Below are 16142 nucleotides of genomic sequence, written 5' to 3'. Positions count from 1 at the left end.
TTTAGTTTTTTTGTATGGTTTTATATGTCTCATTTATTATTTGTTGAGTTTTAGTACTTTGTCTTTTAGATCTTAGAAATTTGACTTCTGTTAAATGGCTTGTTTATTATTGATTTTTCCCCCTTGGTGCTGTAGGTGGAAAATATTGGAGCAACTTTCACTTGGAGTTTGAAAATGGAAGCTCTTTTGTAATTACTTTAGCTTGTAATACTGATGTTCAATGATCTGGAGATATCTTAGCTATTTTAAGTAAACTATGGATGTTAGACTACTGATCTTGATATTGAGTAGGCAGTGATAGATTTTTAGCTTTTGACTTGTTGGCTATGGTTGTTAATATTTTTGGATTGCCTTTTTTTTAATTTTGTTTTGGTTACTGCCTTATTGTTTTGTCTACTGCTTTGCTGTTGTTATTTTGTTTGAGCTTAGTTGTTATTTTCATTCTTTAATTTAGGTGATGCAATTTGCACATTAATTGTTTGGTCAAAAGTTGAGTTAATGAAGTTGTACATAGAGTTTTTCAATGCTTTATCTGGGATTTGTTGGGTATTGGATCTTATAAACAGTGAAAACAAGGCTGACTAGTTCTTTCTTTGGTGGGAGTGCTATTGTTGGTTCTATTGAAAGTTGCATATGAGAGAATATTGGGAACTATTGAGGAGTTGAGAACTCTTTACTGCTTATGAAGTGATCTCTATTGGTGGCCTGTCTTTTAGCTGTCTATGCATCTGGAAAGAATATGGAGGCTTTGTCATGCCTTCTGCATGAATGAAGGCTTTAGAAATTTCGACTATGACTGGCTAGATAGCGGCTATGCTTATAGGAAAAGGACTGGTCAAGTCTTGCAACATTGCAATTGAGTTTAAATCATCTTTTCCTCTTATAAAATATGTCCGGCTTTCCCTTTTTCCAATATGGTTTACTCTAGCCCTATTAATATCCTATGTTTCAATTATATCCTACAATAATTTTGGTTAGAATCTTAATGATACCACTGCCACTAACCACTAACCGCTTTGAATCCCCAATTAGGCTGATTTTGCTCACCTACATCATAAGCAGTGGCTGCAGTGCCCTGAATAGAGGACTTGTATGTATAACTTCTTATTCTTAGGTTTCGGTTTCACATTTTGCCTTGCTTTTGTTGACCTTGATTACTCAATTATGATTATAAAAGTTTGCAACGTCTCAGCAACAAGGTGCATCAACCATCAATAATCAGTATTAGTATAGAAATTGTCTTCTAATCTCATAGTGCTGGCAGTTGCCTTTTTGTTGTTGTTGCTGTCGCTGTTGTCCTTGTTTCTGTTTCTTTGTCCAGGTCAAAAAAATTTCAGCTTTTCGGTGGGATGTAACATTGAGTTTGTAACAGTTTATTGTCCTTGTCTCTGGTGCTCTAGTGCTCAGGTCATGAGTAATCCATTAATTGCATGAAGCAAATTACTGTGTATTTTGTTGCCTCGAAGAGAAACATGCTGCCAAGCTGCAATAATAGTAGAGTTCTCCTTCTGCTTTGCAATGTCTCATTAGTGAATGAAGGGTTTAGTTGAAAATATGGCTTACACACCTAAGATGAAAGTGAGAAGCATATATCCTTCAAAGGATTGTCAGAGTCCTTAGGAGTCAGGAATGAGAACCAGGCTGTTGACACAGTTCAAGTTACTCCTACTTGCAAAATTGACATTTTGTTTTTGGCAAGCGAATGTAAAAGAGAAGAACACACCACTAGGAGTCAGCAAAAAGAACCAAGAGGTGTTAACAAGCCTACTTGCAAAGTTAGGGGTTAAAAAGTTTGCATTAATAGGAATTTTCTGGGCAGCCCATTAACAAAGCTTGGAAGAGAGGCTCGGATGTCCATGATAATGTACATATTTCTAGTGATTGGACCAGATTAGTATCATCTTCTATTTTAATGGATTCATTTCATGGTTCTGATTAAAAATTATAAATCTAAAGGTGTATCTAATGTCATGTCATTTATGTTATTTAAAATGACATGACATGCCATGCACTACAAATTTTTGAAATAAATTATAGTAAGATAAGTTTTCAAAAAGAAAATTTTACCTAGCAAACTCCACACCATCAATTCATGAAAAATTAACACCATGTCAAACTAGCTACAAAGAAGGAGCCACTTTATCAAATTGCCACAAACAAGAGTAAATAGGTAACAAGTATGAGCAATTACCTTGTAGTCATATATGAGAAAGTCTAGGTACATAACAAAATGCTACAACATTTTTGCCAAAGTTGTGATGGATACCGGTTTAGTATTTTATTGTTCTATTTTGACCTATGATGAACCGACACTTCAGTTGTTGTATTCTTAGAACAACTCGCTGCATATATAGGATCAACTTTGTCCCATTTCTCGAGTTAATTACCAAATAAGAGCCATCTCCACCTCTGCTCCAATTCTGCCCCCTTCTCTTTGCCAATCAATTCAAGCCCTCGCTTAATCACACAACAATTATTGTTGTTGTTATTCCCGGCTTTCCCTATAGACTACGCCTTCAGTGGGGCCCCAAATTTTCATCATCTGATAATTTTATATGTTTCTCAGTGATATATATAATATAGAGATCATAGATGGTCTATTAATCGTTTTGCTATATTACAAGCTAAATGTATAAAATCTAAATCAGTAATTGACTTCAATTTGAAAGGTTAAATAACAGTTTCAAGTAAAAAAAAAAAAAAAAACGCAATGTTAAATTAAAATGGAGATTGTCAGCATTAGCTATTGCAATTCATATTGCCCATCATTAAGTACTTACAATGATAACAGTAAAAAGACAATCATCACATTTTAACAATTAATTTGTAGTCTCTCTCTCTATATATATCAACTGGTACCTAGCAAACAACACCACTTAAGCTAATATTAATGACAATGATTAAAGTATAAGTAATTCAGCTCCTTGAGGTAGATTTTTCTTGAGTTGGTTGGCACATTCTATAGCTCCTTCATTTTTCTCAGTCGTCTCAAACTCCCAAGGGGTTCCCACAAGAGCTGGAGATCGAGGATTAATAACAATCTTCTCAAGTTTGATGGCACTTTCAAGTAAGTAAACGGTAAGCTCCATGTCTATTGCACGCCCCACAAACCCCATTATTTCCACCTCCTTGAGATGCTCATTTGGATATTTCATCACCTTCCTAAATTCTCTTTCTATCAGGGGTTTACTCCATAACAACTGCAATTAAGGAAAAGAAAATAAGAATCATATTGTGCATGATAAGTTGCAAGATAAACTAACTATTATAAACCAAATTTACTGGTAAAGAACTTTAGGCAAGTATGCTTCTTGATCCCGATTAAAAAAGTTAGCTATATGATTACAGCACGAGAAACTATGACTTGCTGCAACAAGTACACTCCGTATGTCATTTTGGAAGTGATAAAATGGTTCACATAAAATACATCAAACTAATTGTGAATCCACCTTAATTGAGTTGAACTAACATAAAATAATGAAGATAATATTTGAACTAAGACCTACCCCGCCTTTCTCCACCCACTATGAATTGCTACATCTCATATATTACAAGGGTTTTGCATGTGCAACACAACATTTTAGTATAGTTCCCAAGTGTGTGTGTGTCAGCGCATGAGAGAGAGAGAGAGAGAAGTGAGTGATTCAAAACTCAAACTTTTACTAAGTAAAATAAAGATACAAGTCAAGCCAAGTAAAAAGTCAGTCAACATTGACTCAGAAGTCTTGTAAGAAAATAGGAGGCTTAACCCTGATTTTAGGAGTCATAACTCATAAGACTCATAATGCATCAAAAAATTATAAAAAATCTGAAAAGACAAAGGACAAAGTTTGGAGGAATTCCTTCAAACTGTGTTAGGTAGCACATTATGAAGCTTACATGTGTCCTAACTCATGTAAGCTTTTTTTGATGTATAAAAAAAAAATAAAAAATTCTAATATTTCAAATCAACTATCTCAAAAGATTACATCAAAATACAATTTCACAAAACTTGATGGTTAAGAGTTTCATATCCTATATATAGGCAACTTCAAAATTTAATATTTCTACATCATAATTTAAAAAATAATAAACTAATACATTCCCTGGGTTTGATTCACAACCATGATAGCAATAATAAAAACAAAAGACATGAATAATTTAAAATATACCCAGAAATAAAATATCACCTATTTAGTGACTTTTAGACAACAGGTTTGTGGGTTTTGGGTAGTGTTATAGCCTTTAGGTTTTAACCACTTGCTAAGTTGAGCATATAAGTTTAGGAATTGATTTATGCCTTGCAATGTCAGAAAAAAGCAAGCCAATTTGCATTAGGTGCACTTAATATGTAGGCTCACTAGTAAGCCAGTTTGCTAAAAAAATTTCCCCCGAGCTTTCTGAAAATGGGATTGTTTTAAAAAACTATATCTAGAAAAAAAAAAAAGTTCAAAAGTTACACTTTGAAAAAGTGCAGCTAGAAACCACATAACCAAACGAGCACTTAAGAAGCACTTTCCCTTTGGTGCTTTGGGCTTTAAGCAAGCCTAGAATGCTTCACAACTCAATTTTTGAGGCTTGTAAATATAGAAGTAACGGCTTTATGCGTTTAAATCATGCTAGAAAACAAAAGAAATTAATTTGTACAAATTAGAAAAAGGAAAAAACTCTAAAAAAAGGTATATTGATAATTAAATTAGGCACAATGATGACATTGGACACTGGATACAAAGAGATAACTTAGAATAATAATAATAATAATAATAACTCCAAAAATTTAATAGAACTAATGACATTACTAGACTGATCACCACTGATACAAAATCATTTCTAGGTTTCATTTAATTATAAAGTTTCACTAAAAACACATCAACTTGCTGCTCTACATGAATGTATTAGGAGATTAAGCTTTCACTAATGTTTTCCTTTTTTTATATATCACAATCAAACTACAAATAATGATTATCAAATTACATGAAGGGAAAATTACATAAGCCATATTTGGAACCATTAGAGAGAATGTCAGAGCAAGGTTAGGGGGCTGTAGAAAAGTTGAAAATTCACTTATGGAAGAAATTGCTAAACCTTGAAGAGTGAAGATGATGATTCTAATAGAACTCATAAAAATAATATAAATGCTCATGGCAAATGACAAGTCAAATTCAAGAGATATCTTTTCAATGGATAAAAAAAGATGGAAAACCATAAGCCAAATATGCAAATGGCATCACCTAAATTAAAGAATGAAAGTTATAACTACGCTCAAGTGGCAAGCTATGAAGTAAGAGTGGTCACCTCCAAAGTAAATTTCTGTAAGAAAGGTGCTGCTTCTACCATTGATATTAAATAGACAAGGCTCTCTCCATCAGATGCAGTAACTCTCCATTTGAGGTTTCTAAGATTGGTTAATGGTTGAAATTTTAAGAATTCCAATTTTTCCTGAATTAAACAATCGAGAAATGAGAGAACATTTTGTAAAACCATATAAACATAAATGCAAGATATTGAAAAAGTATGTTAAAGTACTTACAATTGGATAAATGCAAATGTGAAGTATCAAACTCTGTAGCTGAGAAAGGTAGCTTGAAAGAGGGCAAATTGCAAAATTCACAGGTTTGCTTCCCCCTATACATACATCTAGCAGACAAGGTGCATGATTAACATGCATCTCGGTTTGTCTACCAACGAGGCCCAAAGACTCAAGATTTGGTGCAAAAATCTCAATACTTTTAAATTCTAAACAACGTATTATGTGTAAGTACTTCAACCGCAGTGATGAACCACAAACCTTCAAAGTCACTAGATCATCAGAATCAGAGACATGTAATCTTTCAAGCAAGGGACAATTGGATAGCAAGTGCTCAAGAAGCTTGCCAGTTACATGTACGTTCATTAGAGTGAGGGACATCAGGGACTCGATGAAAGATACTCCAACAGAACTTTCGAGTTTTGTAAACCGTTCATGTGGAAATGTATAACGCATTTGACTCTTGCATACCCATGTTGGTGTAAAGTCCAATTCAAGCCTCTTAACTCTCTTTGACATTGCAAAGTCAATCCATCCATCAATGCGATGTTTAGAATATCTATTAAACTCAAAACATACTCTGAACTGGTCTATATTTGAGCCTTGATGTAATTTTAGAATACGGTTCACCCTTTTCGCAAAATTATTCCTTTCGACTTTCAATTGTTTCTTTTCGTCCGCAATGTCCCACATTGTATCCGGATCATCAAAGTCCAAACTACCAGTGAAGAATGGCCACAGATGTTTCCATCGGTGCGAAAGAACACTAGTTCTGACTGCTTCTTCAAAAGTCAAGAAAGACAGAATAGAGACTAGTATTTCATCTGGGAACCGACTTATCCTATCCTCCAAACCCACATGGTTCCTCTTGCACTTAAACATTTCAAACACAAAATACACACAAGAAAATTTCAATAAAGCAAATACTCAGCTAATGGGTTCAACTTAAATTTCAATAAAGCAAATAATCAGCTAATGGGTTCAACTCAACCAGAAAATTTCAATAAAGCAAATGCTCAGCAAATGGGTTCAATTTTAGAATTACAGTTTGTTCAAACTAATATACCACACTAGAGTGGACAGATTAAAAAGGGTCACTGAGCCTAAGAATCCCTATAAAGTTTACAACTTCTACATTAAAATGAAAAACTTGAAAAAGGAAAGTTCTTTGAAAGATTTCATTTATACCTTATTGGAAGGTTGAACTGTCTTCTCCATTTAAATGAATATAGTTTGAATACAGAGCTGCAAACAAAATCAGGGAAAGAAAAAAAAAAGGTTATTCAATGACAGAGAGCTGGAGAGATTTTTTTGCTGGAAACCCAAAAAACCTTTGTGAGGAAAAAAAAAACCCATTACATTGTTTTTTTTTTTTTTTTGGAGAGGTTTGCTGGAAAGAGAGAGAACATAAAGAAACAGAGACTTAAAGGAAACGAAACGACGCCGTTTTCTTTCTTTCTTTTTATTTATTATTTACCAATATTCACTTTCTTTTAACCTGCTAAAGTCTAAAGATATGAAGAAAAAAAAAAACCTTCTGGAACTAGGTTGATTGGAAATTTAGATGCCATGTCACCACTTATATCTTTAGATATTTATAAAAATTAAATCTGAAATAAGAATAATATTAAAAAAAAAATTCTAAACTAAGAAATGGTACATTTCTACTTCAAGGTAAATGGAGAGACAATTGAACCCCCAATTTCCCATAGTACTTAAATCATAAAGAATTTATTTGATTGACGGGGCTAGAGTACAATATAAAATTATTACTATTATTATCTATATTTATATAATATTTAAAAGCTGAAATGTATTATTTATTGTTGATACGTTTTTGTTGAAGAAAAGGTATTTACTATCAATTAATACAATGTCAGTAATATCAAAATATAATAAGTGAAAGACATGTTTACAAAAAATAACTACCCCACTAACAATTGAAAGATATGTTTTAGTGGATATTTATTTTTGTATGCATGCTTTTCGTTTATTGGATTTTGATACGAATGATATGGTATCATTTGATATAAAATGCTTTTTCCTTGGAGAGCCACACCAGTGTAGGATTTCAGACTACTTCGGTTCATCTTGTCAATTCGGTTTACTTCAGTTCGTTCGGTCCATTTCTATCATTTTGGTCTAATTTGGTCCATTCAGTCTACTTTGTTTCATTCGGTCCATTTCAATTAAAGTTGAAATGTTTTGCATATGGATTTTAGACTCTTCTTCGCCCACCATTGGATTTCAGACTAATTCGGTTCATCTTGTCAATTCGGTTCACTTCAGTTCGTTCGGTCCATTTCTATCATTTTGGTCTAATTTGGTCCATTCGGTCTACTTTGTTTCATTCCGTCCATTTCAATGAAAGTTGAAATGTTTTACATATGGATTTTAGACTCTTCTTCGCCCACCATTGGCTAACGTTTCCACATTAAATCCAACTCATTGATAATTCAACCATTCTCCTATTCTATTTCTTTCTTTCTTGTCTCCTCCTCCGGAAATTAAAACCCATTGATTGAATTCAACAATGAACCATCCTCACGTTTCTTCGTATTCTTGGCAGAGTTTAACACTTTCCCATCTTTTCAACTCTATGATTTAACTCAAGTGTTACTACTCTCTTCTTTTTTTCTTATCTCAAGTGCAAGCTGCACAACTTGTTCTTCCACCTTGGAATTTTTACAGCTTTCAAACTTCAATTTTCTAAGCTAGGACTGCAGCAGTTGAGAAGAACACATGAACAAAACTGATCTGAACATCACCAATGTGGTGAGACTATAAGAGCCAGCATGTGTTGGAGGTCCATCAAAGGTGTTAGGTTTCATTAGAGAGAGGTCAATCCATATAAACTCTTAGCTCAATCCATATTTTTTCCACAGAAGGTGATTATTCTTTCTCTCCCTCTATATGTGTGTGTTTCTTCGTTTGGTGGATTTTTAATTTAATCTTGCATCTCTAATTTAAGTTGATGAACTTTTATGTTGAACTATATTTTTTGTTTTTTTTTTCTTTGATTGTTAGATGTAATCCAAATTATTATAAGTATTTAGTATATAATGATGTAATGTTATTCTATTACATAAAATGACTTAGATAATTTAGTGTATACAACTATACTTTTCATTTTAAATATTCTTCACATCATCTTTTATTATATAAATTTGCTATTCTTTTTCATATTCTCTCTTGAAAAATGTGATTATGTGGTCGCTCTCTCTCAATTTTTCATTCTTTTTTATAACTCTACTTTAGGTTGATGAATTTTTATATATTTTAATATCTCTACTTTGGGTTGATACTTTTTAGTGTTGTGTTTTTTGAGTTTCCCATCACAAGTCCTCTCTCTCCCTCTTAATACTTAGTTTGAAACTAAGAATTTGAGTTTATATCAAAACATAATTTACGTGACTATATATTTGAATGTGTCTATCAATTATTGGAGTAATATCAATTGTAATTATGTGATAAATCTTGAACTTAAAAATTTTAGTTGTATCGAAAGAAATTAAGAATATATAATGCATAAATAGTTAGAAGAATATGGACTACTTTATATATATATATATATATATATATATAAGTCAAAAACACCAAAAATAATAAAGTTATATATTTGTAAAAATAGAGAGATAGTAATTACTTTTAAAAATTGTTAAATTTCTAAGGAGAACAAATTATCTACAATAAAATTTAAAGAATAAATTATAGATAAGAATTATATATTTTTACGCATTACATGGGTCTGTGATTAGTTGGTCTATAAATCACAAAGAATTTATTTGACTAACATAATCTTAATACAAGCAAACAGATTGAGGCTACATGCTTACATCGCTATCAATATGATCACAGCATGAACTATGAAAGTTAAAAAAAATAAAAAAATGCTTACATCACTGTCAATATGATCACAGCATCAACTATGAAAGTCTTTTTTTTTTTATTATTATTATTATGTAGAACAGCTCAATCTTAAAACCAACAAACGGATAGGACCAGATTATAGAGTGTGCTTAGATACAATTGGAGATTACATAAAAGAAGATTAAAGATGTTGGGAAATTTAGACCCTGATTGATAGAATTAACAAGTTTTAAACCCAAGTTGTTAATTAAATTTATTATGAATAACCTTGTTAAAACAAACTAACATCAATATCATGTCAATATCATGCACAGCGGAAAAGCAAATAAGACAAGATATGATAACCTAGGAAAATTAATGAAACAAACTAGTTTCACAGTAAAAAACTTGGAGGGAAACCTTTCAAAAAGCAATCCACTATAATAAAGAGAAGTTTCAAATCTAGTACAAAATCTTTGTCCCTAAACTCTACAATCTCCGTAAATGAACTTATAGTAAAAACCTTCTACCGCTTCAGAACCTCTAAACTCTTCAATATATGAACGCTACCCTTTTGCATGGATCCCAGTACATGATTAACCAATGATGCATGGCTCCCAATACGTGACTAACTCACCAACTTGAAGAAGATGTTGGCTACAAAGTTCTTCACTTCATCAACAATGAAGATCAAGAAGCATATGATTACAAAACCCTACGGTGTACAAACATAGCAGCTTCTTGAAAAGAAAGATGAGCTAGGGCATATGTCTCCGGTTCACAATATGCTTGTGAAAAACCTTTGCATCAAGTTGCACTCATTTGCATCAGCTGTGACGGCCCTTAAAACAATCCCTATATATGTTTAGGGTTGTGAGAAAAGAAAACCCAAACATCTATACACAGATTGAATGAAAATCAGAACTGAAAATCTGATTTTCTTAAATCTTGATAGATAGGGTTGTCGAGCATTGGGCTTAAACAGTTTTTTAAACTTCGATAAATACTAGCTGTTGAGATTTAAAATCCAACACTTCTTCACTTGATTCTTGGACAGACTTGCATGGTTTTAACACTTGAACTTGAAACCTTGTTCCATGAAGTATTAAACACATCCTAGATCTACCCAATTACAAGTAAAGTTTTTGTCAAAGGATTAGCCAATTCTATATTGACATATGTTCCTAACATGATTCACATATGTCCTAACAAAAATAATAATAACAATATTACAAGGTTATGGCTATAGCTCCAGAATCTAGATTGAATAACGAGAGAGAGGAGAGTTTCTAAAAATGAAAGGTACAGATTTATATTTTTAATTTTTTAAGGAAAAGTATGGATCTTTGTGAAGAATGAAATTAAAATATGCATGACTGGGTCGGGTATCTAAAGAATGCCTTGTACCCAAAAATAAAAGTCTCTAAAGTCTAAAGGATAAGAACTGGGTCGGGTGTTTACCAAAAAAAATTGCATCAACAGTGACCATCATAAAGAAACTGCATGTCCTACATCACTTTATTTCAAAAACTGGATCGTCAAAACTCTACTAGTCATAGCAGAATGATTTAAAAAAAAAAAAAAAAAAAAAAAAAAAAAAAAAAAAAAAAAAAAAAAAAAAACTGGCCATAGGTGGGAGCTGATGACGACTAACAGACAACAGTGTTATCAAAAATAGCTAGTAACAAAATATATAAGTTGCTCAAAAATTCAGCTTCAATGATCTTGACTTAGTCTGGAAATTCCCAGCTAAGAAAGCCAACATGTCAAACCTTGCCTTGCTATTCAAGCAGTGGTAAAAAGCTCTAGTGCATGATGCTAAGAATCAAGTGGAAAAGCATGTTTTCATTTCACTTCTGAAGTACATTATGCAATGATATTAATCGTTTTTAGAGATCCACGGTTCTAGTACATCCATGCATGGGCTTATTGAGATTATGACATGTGGTTAAAAGTGGACATGTGTCACAATTTCAACAGGTTCAGACACTGGACCCAAGCTTTATCCATTTGTAAATACCCATACCAACTAGAAGAATAGACCCACTCCATATAAAATTTGAAATCTAAAACAATAAATTAATGTGAGGCTTCTTATATCTACATACCAATTAAATAAATTATTTAATACTAATCAAATTAATATAAATTGATTAATTTCATATAAAAAAAATCAAATATCATGGTTCAAGTATAGAATTTAGTAAAAAGAAATGAAAATTTATTATTATTTTAAAATTGATATTGACTTTTATCTTAGATAAGGCTATATATAATTAATTAAGTAAAGTTGTGATCTAATTTTCACTTTTGATTTTGGTTGAGAGAGAGAGAGAGAGAGAGAGAGAGAGAGAGAGAGAGAGAGAGAGTTTGATGTGTGGCCATTGAGAAATTATGTGGTTAATGTTGGCAATTTATTGGTTTATAAAAGTTAAAACCTCAAGCTACTAAAGGGAATTAATCAATTTCATAGATGACTTTTTTTTTTTTAGAAAGTTTCAACCTATGGCGTTCGCTCTTGATGATAGTTCTTTATTATTAGACCAAGACATGAATCGGTTTTTGATATAGATGGGAATTGAACTCCAAATTTTTTATTTAACTATCAGAGACTTATTAGTTGAGTTAACTAGAATCCACCATCATAAATGATTTGAAACATCATTTGGGTTTCACTTGTAATAAGGGTATTTTCGTAATAAGATCAAGATTCTTGAACGACAGAGCCCATCAAGGAAAAGGAATTGTACTGACAATAAAGGCCAATGGCCTCAAAGGAGCTGTCGGCCCCAAAGAAACAGTCGGTCTCAAAAGAATTTGTTCGAGACCTTGTACCCTATGCTAGCAAGAGGCTGATGGCTATGCACAGATGGGCAAATGAGAAGATGTTGGGAAGAGTATTGCACAAGCTTTGATTTGAGGGGTCGGTTATGAAATTTCACAATATATGCTTGAACTCACAAAGAAGTGGAATGCGGGATTTTTTCTTGAAAATGGTTTTAGGTACCACTTCCATGTGCCTGTAACTAATCAAATAGGAAGCCAAAAGAAACAAAATACATAAGGTCAAAAAAATTGACATTGCAAGCTTTCCATAGACACCTAATTTGAGCAAAACCGGGATTGGGAAGGTCACAATCCAAATGGCTGAAAGTGGGAAGATTGCCTGCTTCTAAAAGCATCTGCACAGAAGTTCAAATCATGCAAACTTGATTTCATTGGAAAGAAGTCTTCAGTAAAATTCCAACAGTACCAACAATGCACAAAACGAAGATCTAAAAGGCTGCCAAAAAGTTAATTGGAAGTTGACTGATTGACTGAAGATCAAAATGTACAAAACCAAGAATTGAGTCGCATGGAGCAGGAAAGCTCTTGGGCATTTTTCGAAACTAGGAAATAAATCGTACAAAACCATGGTCCTGCATCAAAAGAACACAAACCTACCAACCCCAACTTATGAATTTTGACAACTTTAATATGTACATGATGCTCAATAGCTAAAGAGAGAAACACAGAAAACTAGGATCTTCTCCGTGAGCTAGATTATAATTGCTCTTATATGGTGGCGGTTTGTTGATATTGGAAACTTCAAGGAACTTGCTATTGGAACCACTAGTTTGCATCCTTTTGGATTTAGGAGCTTCTTAATTTTTAAGCATACCACTGTTGATGGAATCCTCCACTTGCATGCCCATTGCTATTAAATTTTTTTTTTTTTTAATTTTTTTTGGACAATAATGGGAAAATAGATGATTGTGATAACTGGGCAGAAGATTCTTTATAATCATCTGAATTTGTTCTTTTTCACCAGTTCTTACAGTCATTTGGATAGTCTGCCCTCCATCTACCAATGAAAGCTAAAAATGTCTCATGTGTATCATGTTCGTAGTCTTTAGGTCCCTTTGAGTAATATTGTAACCATAGTATTGTACCAATATTGCTTAGCAAGCTCTATGTAGATGTATTCCGAATTTCTTGTCCTCATATCTTCCAAAGTTAATGTTAGGTTTTAGTAGTGGTAAATTCCATGATGTGAAAGTACTGTTTGCGTTGTCATGTTGAATAACAAGTACAAGATTAAGTGTTCAAGATTCAGCTTAAGAGAAGACAATTTTTGTAATCTTAACTAACCTTTGATCAAGGCTCAAAACACTCTCGATTGATTGAGAATAGCATCACAAAATAATAAGATAGAAGAAGATTCTATAATCTTGATTGACTCTTGATCAATTGGGAAATTAGATTTTTCTTCAGCGTTTTATTTGAAGTTGGTTGTGTTTTACTAAACACTATTTGGGTCACATATAAAGGCTTGTTATACTAGACTTCATACAACTAAGAGGCAGACTTTTTAGAGTTATCTATATACAATATCTAAAAGTTGAAATGTAAAATTTATTGTTGTTATGCTCTTGTTGAGCCATATCAAGGTAGCATTTCGATCCATTTGGGTCCAATTTGGTCCATTCAGTCCATTATAGTCTACTTTGATTCATTCGGTCCAAATCAACCCAATTATATCTCATTTTGTCCATTCAGTCTACTTCAGTCAATTCAGTCCACATTTTCAAGTCTTAATCCTTAAGTTTTTGAAAGACCTTTCTTTGAGGCATATAAAGCTCATGGAAATCCTCAGTGAACTAGATAAAATGATCTTGTATAGTTGTGGTAATTTGTTGATGTTGAATACTTCAGGAGCTTGAATGTGGTTTAGTAGTTGCGGAACCTTTAGAATTTAAGAGCTTCTTCATTATTTAGTATATCACTACTAATGACATCCTCCACTTGTGTGTTAACTGCAAGTAATGCTTTAGAGTGAGGCAAAGTAATGGGCAAATATATGCCTGATAATTGGGTAGAAGATTATTTACAATCATAAGAATTTGTTCTTCTTCATTAGGTTTTATAGTCATTTGGTAGCCTTTGCTCTCCATCTACTAATGAAAGCTGAAAAGGTCTCCTTGTATGTGGTTTAGTAGTCTCTAGGCCCTTCCTTGTGATCCTTGCAACAAATTTGGCTATAATTTGAGAAACAGTGGCATTTGGAGCTCATTGTACTCTGAATGTAAATTATTTATGTAACATTTTTGTTCACACAAAAGTAGTCCAGCAATTGAAAAAATTAGCAAAAAAGATTACAGATCCATCCTCTTCCTCAAGATCTTCTTCTTCTACCTTTGGCTTATTATTTTTCATAAACACTTCTTCTAGACCAAGGTTAGATAAGTCTAGATCAGAATCCTCAATTATTGGGAGCATAAAAGGTTCTCTTGAATCTTCAAGGGTGAGGGTTTTGAGAAATGATGAAATTGGGTTTGGGGGGTCAGGATCCACAGCCAACATATTCATATCTGGTACAGTTGGATATGGGGGTTGGTATACTGGTTCTTTGTCCTTTTTCATAGGAGAAGATTCATTTTGTGGGTTAACCTGTGGTTCTGGTTGAGGTGGAACTGAATATGTTATGCTAGGGAAAATTCCACTTGGTTTAAAAGGGTTATGATTAGGATGTGTCATGACTAGTGGTTGTAGGTTTTGGTAAGGAGAAGTTGGTGAAAATGGTGAGGTCAAGGGCATGGATAGGTCTTTATATAGTGATTGTCGAGGTTGGTAAGGCTTAAGAACATGCATCAGAAGAATCTGAGTGGCTTCCTTCTGTGAACCTTCCATGGATTGAAGTTGTAGTAACAACTGTTTTCTTTCTTTTTCTTTTTGTCCAATAAAAGGAAAAGAGACAGACAAGTCTTTAATTGAGGAAGCAATTGTTGCTAACTCCTATTCAACCATCTTGATTTTCTTCTTCAAATCTTCAATAAGAGAATTTGAGGATGAGAAGGTATGAGTAACAACCTCAGCCATCTTTTGTTGATTATCAAGAATCTTTGAAAGGACTTGGTTTTGTGCCACATCATTTTCTGCTTGCCAGTTTAAAGCTACTTCTGCCGAAAAGACCTATTTCTTGGTTCCATCTGGATTGCTTCCAACATGATTTTTGATTTTTCCAAACATGTTTTGTGTTGGTTTGGGGATGATCAAAACTTTCAACAGGAGGAAAATTCTGTGAGTAGGAAGTTGAAGTATGATCAAACGTATAACAAGGTAAAGGGTTCTGTGTTTAAGTTTGGTTGGTAGAAAAAGATTGGTATTTTGATATTTGGGGAAGGATTTTCTGGTAGTATGGAATCAATGGAGGTTTCAGATTTTGATCATGATTTTCTGCACATGGTGGGGAAGGAAGGGTTTTTTGCTTTCTGGTTCTAGAGGGTTTTCCAAGGAGGTCAACTTTCCAAAGGGTTTTCCAAGGAGGTCAACTTCTGGATCTCCTGCTTCATATCTTTCTTTGAGTATTTGCTGAGAAGATTTTTTCCTTCTTCTAGAATAATCTTCTTCAAAAACTCCTTCTTCTTGGCAATCAGCACAATCACAAATATCCCACCATATGTGACTGGAAGGTGATTTTCCTTCGTAACAGGGCTTTCCATCTTCTCGAAATGCCTTAATTTTAAGACGATCTTCACAAACATAGGACACCGATTGGAGCATAGAAATTTGAGTTGGAAAGACCATTACATCTTTCTTTTTTGGTGAAGCTGTCAAGAATCATGTCTCAACTTCACCATTTTCTTTTCTGATAAAAAGAGGATCATTTGACTGGATCGGTTTAGTCACTTGATGAAGCATCTCATATTTCGTAATCCATGATTTTGGAAAGAGAGAAGTCATCTAGTCTTTGTTGAGTTGTCTTGGAACAAACGTACACATAGGTGTCATTTCTGGATCAACTTGA

General features: G+C 33.2%; 3 protein-coding genes across 4 annotated transcripts in view; 1 reads left to right on the top strand and 2 right to left on the bottom strand.

Moving 5' to 3' along the window:
- Positions 1 to 524, top strand: part of LOC126720833 (uncharacterized) — a 69658-nt gene extending 69134 nt beyond the window's left edge. Inside the window, exon 2 of one of the 2 annotated variants that reach the window (XM_050423648.1) lies at positions 136 to 524. The gene's annotated coding sequence lies outside the window, so the exon portion shown is untranslated. The remainder of the gene's footprint in view (positions 1 to 135) is intronic. The other variant, XM_050423647.1, reaches the window with a different exon arrangement.
- LOC126720827 (F-box/LRR-repeat protein 25-like) overlaps positions 1 to 6888 on the bottom strand; it is a 73169-nt gene extending 66281 nt beyond the window's left edge. The window contains exon 1 of the mRNA XM_050423639.1: positions 6750 to 6888. The gene's annotated coding sequence lies outside the window, so the exon portion shown is untranslated. The remainder of the gene's footprint in view (positions 1 to 6749) is intronic.
- LOC126720825 (FBD-associated F-box protein At4g10400-like) lies at positions 2714 to 6842 on the bottom strand. Its single transcript, XM_050423638.1, has 4 exons — positions 6695 to 6842; positions 5510 to 6379; positions 5275 to 5418; positions 2714 to 3200 (listed from the first exon to the last, which is right to left on the bottom strand). The coding sequence occupies exons 1-4, from the start codon at positions 6722 to 6724 to the stop codon at positions 2901 to 2903; spliced, it is 1344 nt and encodes a 447-aa protein (XP_050279595.1). The 5' UTR covers positions 6725 to 6842; the 3' UTR covers positions 2714 to 2900.
- Positions 6889 to 16142: the final 9254 nt, after the last annotated feature.

Source organism: Quercus robur, chromosome 4, assembly GCF_932294415.1.
Source record: "Quercus robur chromosome 4, dhQueRobu3.1, whole genome shotgun sequence".
Taxonomy (NCBI): Eukaryota; Viridiplantae; Streptophyta; class Magnoliopsida; order Fagales; family Fagaceae; genus Quercus; species Quercus robur.
This window is presented reverse-complemented; position numbering and strand designations above follow the sequence as displayed.